Source organism: Nematolebias whitei, chromosome 19 (assembly GCF_014905685.2).
Source record: "Nematolebias whitei isolate Nwh7 chromosome 19, NemWhi1, whole genome shotgun sequence".
NCBI lineage: Eukaryota > Metazoa > Chordata > Actinopteri > Cyprinodontiformes > Rivulidae > Nematolebias > Nematolebias whitei.
In genome coordinates, this window is record NC_056516.1 from 30,535,554 (window position 1) to 30,550,682 (window position 15,129).

Here is a 15,129-nt window from a genome sequence, read left to right on the forward strand (position 1 = left end):
CCAATTATTGTGTTTTAGTTCATAGCTGTGTTGGCTTACCGGTGGCGCTTGGCTTCTAGTTTTTCTATGAAAGGAAGTACGCAGTTTAATAGACCCCAGGCAGCCAAGAGTCACAATGACCCATGAATGTGCAGTTAGTCCGTTCTTTATATTTTCTTTTCTCTATATATCTTTACTCTCTTGGTTTCAACTCATTCATACTTGCAAAGTGTATCTCGACTCTTCTTTCTTTCTGCCGCTGCTCTCTCCATGCCCTTGCATACAGAGTGCTCCCAGTCTTCCCTATTAAGATGCATTTGGCTATAGAATCAGCAGTGCTGCATCCCCAGGTGAATTGAGGATGATTTGCTATTCTCTCCTCTGGCTATGGATTTATCAAGACAGCCATAGACACAGCAAGAAAGAGGGTAAAACGAGAGGACAGTCGGCAGTTTTCCAGTGTCGCCTGCTCTCCTTTCAGCATTGAAATGCAGTTGCAGCTCTCAGAACACATGTTTAAGGGCTAAAGGTTTGGAAGCAGCTATCCAGGATGGATAAGGGATTTGTGTTCCTTCCGTGCTCAGGGGCTGCTGTGAATGCAGCCGACCGCCGAGCTAGCTGTTAGTTCTGGCAGTTTGGAAGGGATGCCTGTGGGACTACGCTTGTCTCTAAGAGTCTTTGCAGAGACTTTGCCAGCATGAATTAATGAAGAATGAGCTGAGAGGAAGTTTTTTTTCTCTCTTTCTTTTTAACTTTTACTATTTTATTGCGTCTTGTCATTTTTTTTGCAGCAGGGTTTTATGTGTGTTTATGACTGGAGTATTTTATTTTAATCAAACAATAAAAATGCAAATACACATCGAGTAGAAAATATGCACTAATAGAAACGTATTCATGTGCACCTGCCTACATGCTGACAGCAAATCTGGAATGGTGGGTTCAAAACCAGTGGGCGTTTTGGGCGTGGTTAGCCTGGTTTACTGATATTGATCATGTGGCCTTCTCTGGCATGGTGTCAGTGTTGCGTTAGTGTTTGCTGGCTCCTCTGGCCTGCTATAAATCAGACCCAATTACTACGCTGGTGTGCAAATGCCTCATAGAGCTCTGTCTTACAGAGAGCAAGGAGCAGCAGAAGAGAGTATGGATTTATTTGAGAAAATATATTTTTGCCACTGCTATCACTGCTCTGCATTTTGTTCTATGTACAGTTAATTGTGTGGTGCAGTCAATGTTTTAAAACTGAATTCTGGATGTAAAAAAAGCCATATTTATAATTCCAGTTTACAAATATATCAACAGTGGTGGGCAAAGCTAACCAAAAATTTAGCTTTGCAAACCCATTTTCTGCTAGCTAAAAAAATAACTTTACTAAAGCTAAGCTTCTAAACCGATTAAAAAAATAAAAATAGCATAAGCTAATGCTAGGGGGGCTGTGGCTGAGTGGTTAGAGCAGTTGTCCTCCAATGCAAGAGTTGGGGGTTCGATTCCACCAGCAGTCATATGCTGGGGTGTCCCTGGGCAAGACAATGAACCCCTCATTGCCTCCAATGTGTGTCCCATCAGTGTATGAATATAATAAAGCTAATGCTAAACGGCTAACCACTCAGTCTTCGTCTCCTTCTAGTTGAAACTGCGTGATCCAATCACGTCTTGTCACGTGTAGCCTACATGTAGTAAGCCAATAGCATGCCTTCAGCTAGCCGCTGCTGGGTCAACCAATCACGTCATGTCACAAATAGTAAGCCAATAATGTGCCTAACAGACTCTTTTAGACACGCCCACAAAATAAAGGAACAAGCTTGTGAATTTTTTTAATGGACTTAAAGTTGGAAAAAGCTAACTTAGCGAAAGCTAATTCTGCTAATGGTTTTCAAAGTTAGCGAAAATGCTAATTCGCTATACGATAATTAGTTCCACTATTAGCTATTAGTGGAACTGCGCCCACCATAAGATGTCAAGTTATAGACCAGCTAAAGCAAGGAAATGTCTAATTTAAATATTACTGCCTCTGAACTGAGATATTCATTTTTTTAACCTATTTCTCCAAGATAGACATTTTTTTTGCATTTAGATGCTAATGAGTCTTTCGTCATAACCATGCTAATAGCTGCACATGCTCACCATACTCATTCTGCTATATGTACTCAGTACTTAAGATAATACAGTAGGTCGTACTGCATTATTTTTTAACGTGTCACAATTAAAGGCTTGCTCTGTTTAATTTGAAGCGTGCAACTTTGATTTTAGATTTTATTTCAAGGATTTAAAAAAAACAAAAAAACCTTCCTGGTAGCTATGCTGGAAGATATTTTAAGTGCATTTTCTGCCTTTTCAGATAATGCTATGTTTTCAGTAGTGTTTTTAAAACAGATTTTTAAGTTTGTCTCTTGGTGTTGTATCCCTTAAATACACCAAGTCTCTGATAGCATATCAAAAGTACCATAGATAAACTGACAGACTATTTAGACTCTGATCGTGGTCATAAGATGTGTCTTTTAGAACCAAATCCATCTCTTTTTAAAGCATTTATCTTAAGTCGTGTTATGCCAATAACATAACTACGACTATATGAATCTGGTAATCAGAGTTTGAGACCTCTGGCTCATAATCACTGTAATTTGATTTTGAAGATATTTGCGGTGTATTTTCATTTGCCTTATTCAAGTTGTTTTAATTTGAAGATACTGGTAATGCCATATTTTGCCCATGTATGTGGAAACATCTTAGTGTATGTTTTTTTTGTTTTGTGAACATGTGTTTTCATGTTTCTCATTGGCAAAAATAGAAATCAAGCGGGTTGTATATATTGGTTGGCCAAGTGGAGCATTTTAATGGTGTGCAGACGTTCTGTTTTACCCAGAGATAAGATGCTGCAGATCACAAACAATAAACGCTGTAGGTTCACATCATTTGCGGAGCATTTTACTCTCTGTGACAAAGAGCTCTGTTAAAAAAATGTTGTTGTCCTTGTGTGGATGTGTGAATATACAGCGTAACGCTATGTGCCCTCAGCCTATGCAACGTACGCTAGATTTATCATCCTCACTTAATACACTCATAAACATTCCCTGGCATGTCACAGAGGCTGTGAACCCCCGTGCACGACTGGCTCAGTAAATTGGGCCTGTGTAAACCATTTTGCCTGTCTAAAATACAGTGCAGCAAATTGAAATCCCCAGTAAGTCTGTGTAGCAGTGTGTCACAGCTGGGTAGGGAGGAGGGAGAATGAAGGTTTTCTCATTTACCACCTGGAGGTTTTTTCAAGTGTCATAACCAGCTATTCTCACACTTCTCCATTTCTCTCTTCAAGACGTCGTCTAATCATGTTTTTTTCTCTCTCTCACTTTAATCCCCTCACGGACCTTTGTTTCCCTTTCACTTTCTGTAAAATACTTTGTCACATTCTGTATTTGGTTTCATCAGTCTCAGGTCCAATATATATTTGAGCTTCGTGCAACTGTAAGGCTGAGAATAAACAACAATCATGAAACTGTTCAGGAACAGATATAATCTAACCTCCGTTGAGGGTGGGGGGGAATCATACGGATGACTATTTTTGGTACTTTATGAAAAATATCTTGAAGGAGGCTTCACTTAATTGTTTTTATTTTTATCCTTCATATCTCAACTTTTGAGCTACTCAACTTTCAGTTCATATGCACAAAACAAGACCACCATCAGGCTGAAGAAGAAATCCTCTATTAAATTCACGCACATCTTTTCACCATCCAACCAACAGCCGTCCATTTTGTTTAGACCTTTAGCACCCAGCTCATTCTTCATCCCAAAGGACTTTTCCAGCTTCTTTTTTCCCCTTGGATAACCTCACTCGGTGCCTCTTTGCCCAGCGCTGTAAGTAATGGGCTTGTTGTGACCCTCCATGCCTCATTGTGTAAGACTTCAGCTTCTGACCTTAAAAAATGAAAGTAAATCGATAGGGCGGGACACACGAATTCCAAAGACCAGGATGCAAGCCAAGCTTGGAGCCCAGAGAAGAGGAGGATGAGGAGTGCTCTGTGTGTTGCTGAAGGACTTGAGGAGACTACGCCTGGCATAAAAGGGAGGGATATTTGTATTAGCATACAGCACATACAGCTGCTCACTTGGAGTTCAAATCATGGTGAACTTGGATGAAATAAAAACAGTAGGTCAGAGAGGAGGTGGTACGAGGCAAAACCCTATAAGTCAAATCTAGAACTGCAGCTGTGAACTTTATAGAGACTAGAAGATGGACAAAAAAAAAAAGATAGCTCAGGAGAATTAGATTCCTCTGTACTGCCACTGCACGGAAAAGTGAATTAACAGAGCTGTTTTGTTTCATTTTTGTTAGATTTTGTTATTTTTAAGCTTTTTAAAACTTGTACACTTGTGTTTTCCAAGTGACAAACACAACTTAAAAACAAAAAGTTTGTAAGCTCAGTCATCCGGGTAGATGACTGAATAACAAGAACAAAAATTGTTAAATGCTTTACCTTTCACACCTACATTTTGATGTTGTCGGTCTGCGGAGTTGAACCAGCAACCCAGTTAAACTATTGTAATTATTGCTTCATCTGCCACTGACTTGTCTCAATAATCAATATTAAAACAATGTATTAATTTAAGGAGGTATTTGCACTTAAAAAGTCTAAAAATCAAAGAAGCACAGTCGGATGTCATGAATATTCATTCAGTCAGACATGTGCAACAGTATTGTAGAAACACCAGCTCATGTTTGGGGTTTGGGAAACTTGACTTTGGGCTATGTGAGACTTTTTGAGCCCATTGTGAGCCACCAAAAGTCTTAAGTTGTGCTTTCCCTTGTTAATGGCTGTTTTTGCTTCCATGCGTAAAAAAGGTGTTTCTCTGTTATCATGCCGTGTGCATTTGTGTGCATCTACAGCTGTAGGCAAGACAGTGCATGTGCGTATGTATGTGTGTGTGCGTGTTAATACGGCACAGCGAGTGGCTGCCCATCAGTTCCCTTTAGCTCAGCGTGGTAATTGGCCGTCCATTGATGGACGTGGCTCCCTCTTCACGCTCCAGGGACCTCGGCTCTTTGTCTGAGGAGTGGAAGGCGACATGCTGGCATGGCACACACGCTTAAAATAGTGCATCAAATCAGCCATGCTCCAACAGTCGCCGCTAACGTGTGAGGCAGACTGGAGGACTAATAGTGTGTGTTTGCGTGCACGTGCTCAACTGTGCGTGCATGTGTTTGTACAGCACACTTTGAGGTTTTGAGGTTCTCCTTAGGGAGGGTAAGGGTTAACCTGGTTAACTCGAGCTGCTGGTGGTATTTTGTCGTGTCTTACTCTCTTCTTGACCATTTGTCTCTCCATCGCCTCATCCATCTCTCAATTAGTTTTTTTTGCGTTGTGCATTCTCTCGTCTTCTTCTTTTTGTACGTTATTCCTCACACTCTTTCACCGTCTCTTTGCCTTGTTTTGTCTTTCTTTCCTTCCATGCCCACAGGGCTCCAGCTCTGCCTCTCTGTCATTATGTGCAGTGTCCCTGCAATAGAGATATAAATGGTCTGTGAGCAGGGGGCACTGACTCCTATACTATAAATCTGCGCTAACAGCACAACAAACAAATAAAGAGAGCAGGGGAGGGATGAAGAAAGAGAAATAAACAATGAAGGGATCAGATTTCCAACATATTTTGAATTTGGGAAAAGGAGATTATGTAAAAAAAAACTAAAAAAAAACAGCATTCATATATAGTCAGTTATAAAATATGCTAGAGTGGTTTATTGCATCGGGATCGCACACCCTTCAAGGTGTAAATTGTTTTCAGAGAGTAATGAAATTGGTTCTGGCAATATTAGTAGAGAGCAGGAGGTTGCCATCATTTAAAACTGTTTATAAGCTGCTGGAAGCCATATGAAGGCTAATTTCAGTGTCTCCTTGGTGAAATGTTTACTTAAAATACAAAATGAAGTGAATTTAAAAAAAAAAGAAAAGCAAAACAGATTTGAAAATAGTGATACAGAATGTGCCTCGTATGATTTCACCTGAGGAGGTAGAGACCATTTATCTTTTTTAATATGAGGATGTTTTGTCTGCGATGTATTCTGGGAGTATTACTGAATTTTGACTCATTATTATCTGCTGTTGGGTTTCCATCTCTTAGCAACACTAAATTAATCTTCTTTTTTCTGCACAGCTGCCTTAAAATGTCTTGTCTCATGACTGCAGTGACACGGAGATGTTAATGTCTGCTGTTTTTTTTGGTTTTTTTTTTTCAGAAGATAAAAAAAATTAACTCTTTTTCTCACATTTTCAACTCACTTCTCAGATGTTGTCACTCAACACCTCTCAGCGCCTCTTAAAGTCTTTAATCGCCACATTTTTAAACTGAAAATTATTTTTAGCAGTTTGTATTAAATGAGGCGGCACAGCTGCACAGTGGTTAGAGCTGTCCTCTCTCAGTGAGAAGGTTGCAGGATTGCCTCCTGGCTTTTCTGGCTGGAGTTTACATGTTCTCCCTGTGCACACATGGGTTTCCTCCCACAGACTAAAACCATTCATATTAGGTTAATTGTTAACTCTAAATTGTCCCTAGAGAAGTGGTTAAAAAAATGGATGGACATATTAAATGATTATTTTTCCTTTGTTTTTCCAGCAGCCCTATGCTCCTCCCCCTCATCCCATGGCTCCTCCCAGCCCCAGCACCAACAGCTGCAACCAAGGAGGGGCGGAGCAGCTGAGTAAGACCAACCTGTATATTCGTGGCTTGCCCCCTGGAACCACCGACCAAGACCTCATCAAACTTTGCCAACCGTGAGTACTTTCACTTGCAGTAGCATCTTTGTCTGGGGTTAATGGCCTTGATTTATTTCCTATAACTGTACAGGGTGAACAGTGCAATAAGTTGGCATTTGTCTAAAGCAAAATAAATATTCACGCTTTGATATTTTATTGAATAAGCTTTAGCATTTGCAAGTTTACCATTTTGATAATGTGATATTTTTATTTCTGCATGTAGACTGAGATTTTTTAGTAACAAAGAGAAATGTATAAAAATGTATGCTTCCATTTTTATCAATTATGACCTCCATACTGGTAACAGCTATCCATCTCCATGCTCTATGTCACTATGCCCAGAAATATTTCTTGACACGTCAGGGCGGCTGTGGCTGAGTGGTTAGAGTGGTCGTCCTCCAATGGTGGTTGGGGGTTCGATTCCACCAGCAGTCACATGCCAAAGTGTCCCTGAGCAAGACACTGAACCCCTCATTGCCTCAATGTGTGTCCCATTGGTCTATAAGTCTGATAAAGCACTGATTAGTCTTTGTAAATAAATTGTAGAGTGCTGTATGAATGGGTAAATGAGGGCACAGATTGTAGTGTAAAGTGCTTTGAGTATCTTTATTAGATAGAAAGGCACTTTATAAGTACAGTCCATTTTGTTTTTAAGTGTCACTGCTCCTGAAAAAAATACATTATATGTACTGTTACTCACTTCATTCTTGGACATCTATGTTTCTGTAGCAGCTATTTTTATGCTTTTATTGACAGTTCTTCCTCTCTTGTTTGGTTGTAGTGCTGTTTGATAATAAACATTTAAACAAGAATGAGGAAAAATGAGATATGCAATGAAATGTCACCCAAAATTTGGACATTATAAAGACAATAGAAAAACAAAATTGCCTTGGGGTCTGTTTCTTAAAAGATTTACTGTTAGTGAAGAAAGCCTTTTTATCGCCTTTAGCACAACTCTTTAAGATATTTGGCTGACATTAAATTCAAAATCTTAAAATAAGTACTACCTGGTAAGGTAAAACTGTGCAGGATCGCCTCCCAGTCTGGGGCCTTTCCAGGTGGTGTTTGCATGTTCTCCCTGTGAATGCATGGATTTTCTTCAGGTACTCCGGTTTCCTCCCACAGACCAAAAACATGCATGTTAGGATTTTTGGTAACTAAAATGTATCTAGGTGTGAGTGAGAGTGTGAATGGTTGGTTGTCGCATTTGTCTCCATGTGTCCCTGTGGACTTGAGACCTGTCCAGGGTGTAAGGGTGTAACCCCCCCCCCCCCACACACACACACACCCAGTGACTGCTGGTCGTCATGGGCACCAGTGACCCCCATGACAAGGAAAAGAAAAGGGGATAAAGAAAATGGATGGATGAATGATTGTAACTTTGCATTATTTTTTTTTAATGTTCAAATCTTGTTTTTTCCTTCACAGCATCCCAACATATTTTGAAACAATATATGCTTTAAAAAATAAAGAAAATATAAAGTTTTATCCTTAATTAACAAATAATGTAAACAAGCCAAAATTTTATCTCTGGAACGACGCTCTAAGCTATAAAAATCCTTTTTTTTTTCATGCACCATCAAACTGCTACCAAATGAGTACATTCAGGAGTCTTGTGCACAGCGGTACACTTAAAACTCTGGAAAATGTTCTTGATAGAGAAATGACACCCACACAAACATTTCTGCTCACAGCTCAATATGGCCCAATAAAGCCTAGATTGGGCTGCATCCCCCAGGAATGACGGAGCAGGACCTCATCAGGCTGTAACATGGGCTTTCTCTGCTTCTCTTTCTCCCAAACACTCACACGTTCACACACAAGCTGCTTTGTTCATCTTCATTAGCTCCTTTTTTTTTTTTCCCAACATGGTGAAAAGGGGGTCAAGATCATTAATGGAGACAAGGCCAACAGATTGTGAAATACAGGCTATGAGTGAGTCTGCCTGGTTGCATAACCTTTTCTTGGCCGTTTTTTCCAGAAATGTCCTGGTCAAATGTGGCCAATTATTCAGTGATGCTTTGGAGACGGGAACATACTGTCCAGTATATTGGCTAATGCTCCCAGTGGTCATGTCATAAGTCATGGATTTATTCTTGAAACTGACCCATCAAGATTCCATTAGGCTGAAAGGCAGCCCGATAAGATTTGGAAAAGCACTCAGCGTTTTGACATCGGATAGCTTTCTTTTAGCTCCTGCTAAATACTCTTTTATTCACCAGCAATACAAAGTTGGACCACTTCTATTTAATTTCTAATTCCCCACGATCTTGAACACTTTCACTCAAACAGCTCAAAAGGTCAACACCATTTTGGAGCTTATGTAAAATATGCTGGGAATATTAGTGAATACAGATTTGCATTCTAATATTGCACTCTTCTCCTTTGTGTTATGGAAAACTAGACTTTGTGACGGCTTGGATTTGTCATGCTGGCCTCTAGTGGCTATCTTCCTGTTCAGCTGTTTCCTTGGCTTTGCACTCCCTCTTGTCTTATATTGCCAATCTTTGCCTCTTTGAGCCCCCAAGGTTGCCCGAGGTGTGCTATGCTAGTGAAAATTCAATGCCACTGAAACTTTAATTAGCCTAACTGTGTTACAGTGGCAGGCGGGTGGCAGCATTTTAGAAAAGGTCATGCAACTGTTCTGCAGCAGCTCCCTGGGTTCCCTTCAGATTTTTTTCCCAGATGCCCATTCCCTCTCCAGCACAAAGCACTGCCTCTCATGGCTCTCAACCCCAGTAGTTCTCCAAGGGAGACCGATTGTTGAACACAAACACTCACTAAGCTAAAACAGTCACTAGATATAGGACAATATATTTATGACTGCAAAACAAGAGTTTCATTTTTTTTTTTTTTTTGCTGGCTTTAGTATTATTTTAATCAGATTCAAAGACTTGCAAGTACTCTTTGGCTTTACTATGCATCGCAGTGTAGTTTTGTGTACCTTTAACATGCCCTTGTACTGGCAGTTTCATCTGGTTTGGGTTTGTGTCGCACACAAAAAAATAATCTCATGCACTTCTGTTCACCTCTGTTTGAAAAGCAAACAAGCTGCTGCCAAACTGATGCGTTCTTAACAGCAGGCTGAAGCTGCTGATATGAAGCTTTTGAATATCATTGAGAGGTGCCAGAATAATAAATGCCTTTTCTGTGGTTATAACCTTGTTCTTATGAACTCTAATATGTTATTGCCAAGATCCTGTCACATTCTGTTTTAGAAACCAATGCCAAGGCCCCACAGTGTCTCAAAACTCAGTTTCCTCCTAAAATACTGAAACGTTGAGTTTCTGTTTTCACTTCTTTTTTTTTTTTTTTTATGGTCCATTTATGCAAATTGCTGAAGGTGCACATACAATATTAAAGGCCATATTGTAAAATATTGAAAGCTACATATATAAAATAAGGGGCCATGTGTCTTTTAGCAGCAGGCTTGGTAATAAATTGGATTATTTTTATAGTATTTTTCTGTCAATGAAAGCATTTTAAATTGCAAGCAAAAGTCATCCATACACTACATATCACTCATTTGATCATATCTTTTTAGAGGAACCAGCAATTTTAAACATTCAATAAAATATATTTTGCTTATTGGATGCTTTTTCTATAACTTTTACTAAAGTCATTTTGTGTTGGGGATGGGGGGGGGGGGGTTAATATAAATAAATAAACTAAAGGGGTAATGTCTGCAATTAGTCAAATAATAATTTGCAAGTTGAATCTTTAGGCACGTTGTTAAGAGCCGTTTTTTTATATATATTAAAATTATTTTAAAATAGACTTTTACCATTACCAGCGTATTAACTTTTCTTGTATATTCATAACAAATCATTTTAGAAAAGTATTTTTGTCATAGGAACTTTTTTGTCTCAAAAGTCTCAAACACTTAAGTTAAACTTTTGTTTTTATAAACTGATGCTTTAATGTGCCCTTTTTGTTTGAATATTTACTTGATTAATGTTGGGTGTCTTACCAGCTAAAAAAAAAGTTCCTTCATAAATGGTTTGTAAAATTGACAGGAATAAACATTTTTTTAAGCTAAAAGATAAGTCTCTAAATTTACAAGATTAACTAGCTCTTTAGAATCATCCATACATCCAGCCATTTTCTTCCGCTTATCCGGGGTCGGGTCGCGGGGGTAGCAGCCTAAGTAGGGAGGCCCAGACTTCCCTCTCCCCAGCCACTTGGGCCAGCTCCTCCAGGGGAATCCCGAGGTGGTCCCAGGCCAGCTGAGAAACATAGTCCCTCCAGCGTGTCCTGGGTCTTCCTCTGGGCCTCTTCCCGGTGGGACCTGCCTGGAACACGTCACCAGGGAGGTGTCCATGAGACATCCTAACCAGATGCCTGAGCCACCTCAATTGGCTCCTCTTGACGTGGAGAAGCAGCGGCTCTACTCTGAGTCCCTCACGGATGACCGAGCTTCTCATGTTATCTCTGAGAGCCCAGACACCCTGCAGAGAAAACTCATTTCGTCCACTTGTATCCAAGATCTGCTTCTTTCAGTCACAACCCAAATCTCATGACCATAGATGAGGGTAGGAATGTAGATCGACCAGTAAATTGAGCGCTTCGCCTTTTGACTCAGTTCTCTCTTCACCATGACAGACCGGTACAACGCTCGCTTCACTGCAGACGCTGCAACTATCCGCCTATCAATCTCTCGCTCCATTTTTCCCTCATTCATGAACAAGACCCTGAGATACTTAAACTCCTCCACTTGGGGCAGAACCTCCTCCCCGACCCGGAGATGGCACTCTACCATTTTCAGACTCAAGACCATGGCCTCGGATTTGGAGAAACTGATCCTCATCCCGGTCGCTGCACTCGACTGCGAACAGCTCTAGCGAAAGATGTAGATCACGACCTGATAAAGCCAATAGGACCACATCATCTGCAAAAAGCAGATACGTGATCCTAAGGCCACCAAAACCTATAAATTCTGTCCAGAAAAGTTATGAACAGAACAGTGACAAAGGGCAACCTTGGCGGAGTCCAACTCTCACCGGGAACAAGCCCGACTTACTGCCGGCAATGCGAATCAAGCTCTGACACTGACCATGCAGGGACCTAACAGCCTGTATCAAAGGGCCTGGTACCCCATACTCTTGGAGTATCTCCCACAGGGTTCCCTGAGGGATGTGGTCGAATGCCTTCTTCAAGCCCACAAAGCACATGTAGACTAGTTGGACAAACTCCCATGTTCCACGACCGGGACGAAAACCGCACTGCTCTTTGGAACCAAAATATTAAAATGATTACCATAGTTTCAACTTTTGCTAGTAATAATAGTAAATCCAAAAAATGAATTATTTTATAGCCTGCTGAATTTTGGCAACAAAAAAAAAAGTCAACAGGAGAAGCCAAATATTTCTCTGTCCAATTAGTCAAATATCTGCTTTACTTCCCAGACACTTCCACCTGTTTTGTGTAGAGTTTCTTTTTCATCTGTGTAATGCACAGTATGTACCAGTTTGTGCTTTTCTCTGTGGTTATAATGAAATTTGAATCCTCACTGCACTTATCAGTTGATTGTAAAGATTTAGATGCTGAGTGGACACTATTCAAACTCCTTGGCTACATATTTTGATTGGTGTTTCAGTTGTTCCTGAAGTAGGTGAGCTTTAAATCAAAGAGACAAAAATACAATTGCGAACACCTGAGTATGCATTTTTATACTTGTAAGGGCAAAATGTATTTGTGACTAGCCAACTTAAAAAAAACAAAAAAACAAAGAATATCAAAATTCTTAACAGATGTTGAATGCCACAAAGCTGTTAAATGAGTAATTAATTAGATTTAATCTCTCCTTTATTCATCTGGCTGGTTGGAGGGTTCTCCACCAGCCTTCATCCTGATATATGGTTGTAGAGAGGAGGCCAAAAGAGTGGATTGGGAATTTGTTGGCTGAACACCCCGGTAGTGAGAAGTCTTCCTACTTGTCTGGCTGGGCTGAAGAGATAGAGCAAAGACAAGAACAGCCATTACTGTGAGAAAAATTCTTTGGCCTAACCAGCTATGTTGGGGCACTGGGCCAACCCAAAGTCCAAAACCAAGTGAGGGTTGCAGCCAGCACATGCAACCCAGCCATCAAACCCACACACCCTTAAATCACTGGTGCAAAGCAGATTTTATAAGCTCTTTTTACCAGACATATAACAGAGCTCCCACACTTTGCTTGTTAGCAACCACACCTCAGAAAATCATTGACGAAAGTCAAGTCATGTAGTACAGTTAAAAATAAAATGTAACCCCAAATACATCTATATATTTTTTTATTCAAACGGCAAAACTTTTCATATTTTATATGCTGATAGTTATAATCCAAAACTCAAACTTCCAAAAGAGCAGAGCACCCGAGAAATATAAATGCTCTTAACATCTCCATTCCATCCTTTGTTTTTTCCTTTTCTTTCAACCTTTTACCTCGCTCCTTTTTCCTTCCTCTCCTCCTCTCTGTCTGTCTCCACAACCATTTCCAATCATGGCTGAGCCACAGCTGTCCCCTCAGTGGGATTGGATTTTGCATCCATCCACTGACATGATCTCACAAACAAAGTGAGCCAAATCAAGAGCTAATCGCCACCAATTGTGCAAATAACCTTTCCCATGTGTCTGAGGGAAGGGTGGAGTGGCATCAAGAGAACAGGACTGGAGAGCGTTGGGGGGGAAGTTGCTGAGTAGGTGATGAGGATGAATGAGATATGACCCCAGTACCACCTGTTTTTATAGAAGAGGGTCCCAGGCACTCATGAATGCCACACTATCTCAAATGACTGTGTGCTATCAGAGCAGGCTCGTTCCATCGCCCCATTTCCAAAATCTGCAACATGGTAAGATTAAGTATTTACACAGACTTTGTACTCTTAACTTCAAAGTCACACATTTACCATCAGCCAACCAAGCAGAAAATTGGGAATTTTACAACATATTTTTAATAAGCAGAACTTCCATATATGATATTTGCCTGTAAAGGGAATAAAGCTAAGATTAGGCATTTTACAGAGGCTGCTTTAAGATGGGAAAGGCTGGAATCTGAACCACTATTTCTGCAAGTGGACACAACACTTGCAGTTGTTGGCTCACATTTTGTTCCTGGACATCTTTTCCATTTTGTATAACCTGATTTTGTTTGTTGGGGTGTCAAACTGTTACCAAAAAGAGCCACAATTTAAAAACTTTGTCCAAGCCAAAGGCCACTTTCAGCTGATAAGTTAACTTGAGACGGATATCCAATATCTTTCCTTGGTTGCAGGTTCATCAACAAGAGTTTGATCTGTTTCATTTGACATTCTGTTACTCTTTCCACATCAGAATCAATAATGACAGAATGATCCAACATTCTTTCTGGCTTCAAAGTTAGCAAGCTGACAGTAGACATCTACACTATATTATGTATTTATCTGGATTTTTTTAAAGAAAAAATAAAAGACAATATTTTACACTTAAATTATCATCTTGGGGGACCAGATTTGGCCTGTGGCTCTTGAGTTTGACATATGTGGAGTCATATAGGAAAGCTGGGGATCAAATTCACGATCTTCCTACTAAAAGACGCTTCCACTCAGCCTCAGTTATTCCTCGGTCATGCATAACTCATGGCATAAAGAGTTTATAGTATTTAACCTCTTAAAAGTTTCTTAGATGATTATTTGAACATTCTCTACTACATCCCCAAACATCAGCTTTGGAACACAGATAAGAGCGGCAGCTTCGTTTTAGCCTTAGGCTCTTTTCTTGAATAATTTATCCTCAATTACTGTATACATGATATGTGCAGTTTGCCTATTTAGAGGCTAGCACGAGTTACTGTTCCAATTTTAAATGGTAGTTAACTCCTCTGTCACCTAATCTTCTTATAGTTTCTTCCTTTAATGGCATTTTCCCTCTTGTTTTATTTTGGTGCTTAATTAGCCTGAATTCAGCGCTTTAATTGGCAGTTTTTAATCATCACTATTGTTACGTTATTACTATTTTGTTGTATTTTATTTGAGTTTTAATCCTGTAACTTAAAACAAACCCGTAATCATAATAGCCATTCCATGAGATCCTTATGTCATTGTTGTATATGCCCTCCATCCTCACCTTGAATAGTTTGCATTATATCCCTTATAGGACAAAGAGGATTTTAGGTACTTTTCGGAATCCAACAACAAAAGGCTGATTGACATGAGGAGCAAAACCCAAAATCTGTGGACTTTTTGGTTTCATCTCCATATCCTTCATTCTATGCTGCACTCATTTTTTTCTCCATTTCCCTTCGCTGACTTCCCCTTCGAAGCAGTGTCTAGAAAGCGAAAACGGCTCCATTGCAGATGAGATGTGTTCATTTGTGCGTATCAGACAGCAATGCGTGGCATGTGGGCTTGACAGGTTGGACACCTCTAAACAAACAGAGGTGATTCTGTAA

The 15,129-nt window shown here is 40.0% G+C and overlaps 1 protein-coding gene across 1 annotated transcript in view; it reads left to right on the forward strand.

The window, feature by feature from the left end:
• rbms3 (RNA binding motif, single stranded interacting protein) overlaps nt 1-15,129 on the forward strand; it is a gene marked incomplete in the record, with an annotated part of 255,514 nt that overhangs the window by 36,275 nt on the left and 204,110 nt on the right. The window contains 1 exon segment of the mRNA XM_037692937.1: nt 6,586-6,743. Coding sequence (XP_037548865.1) covers nt 6,586-6,743 — 158 coding nt within the window.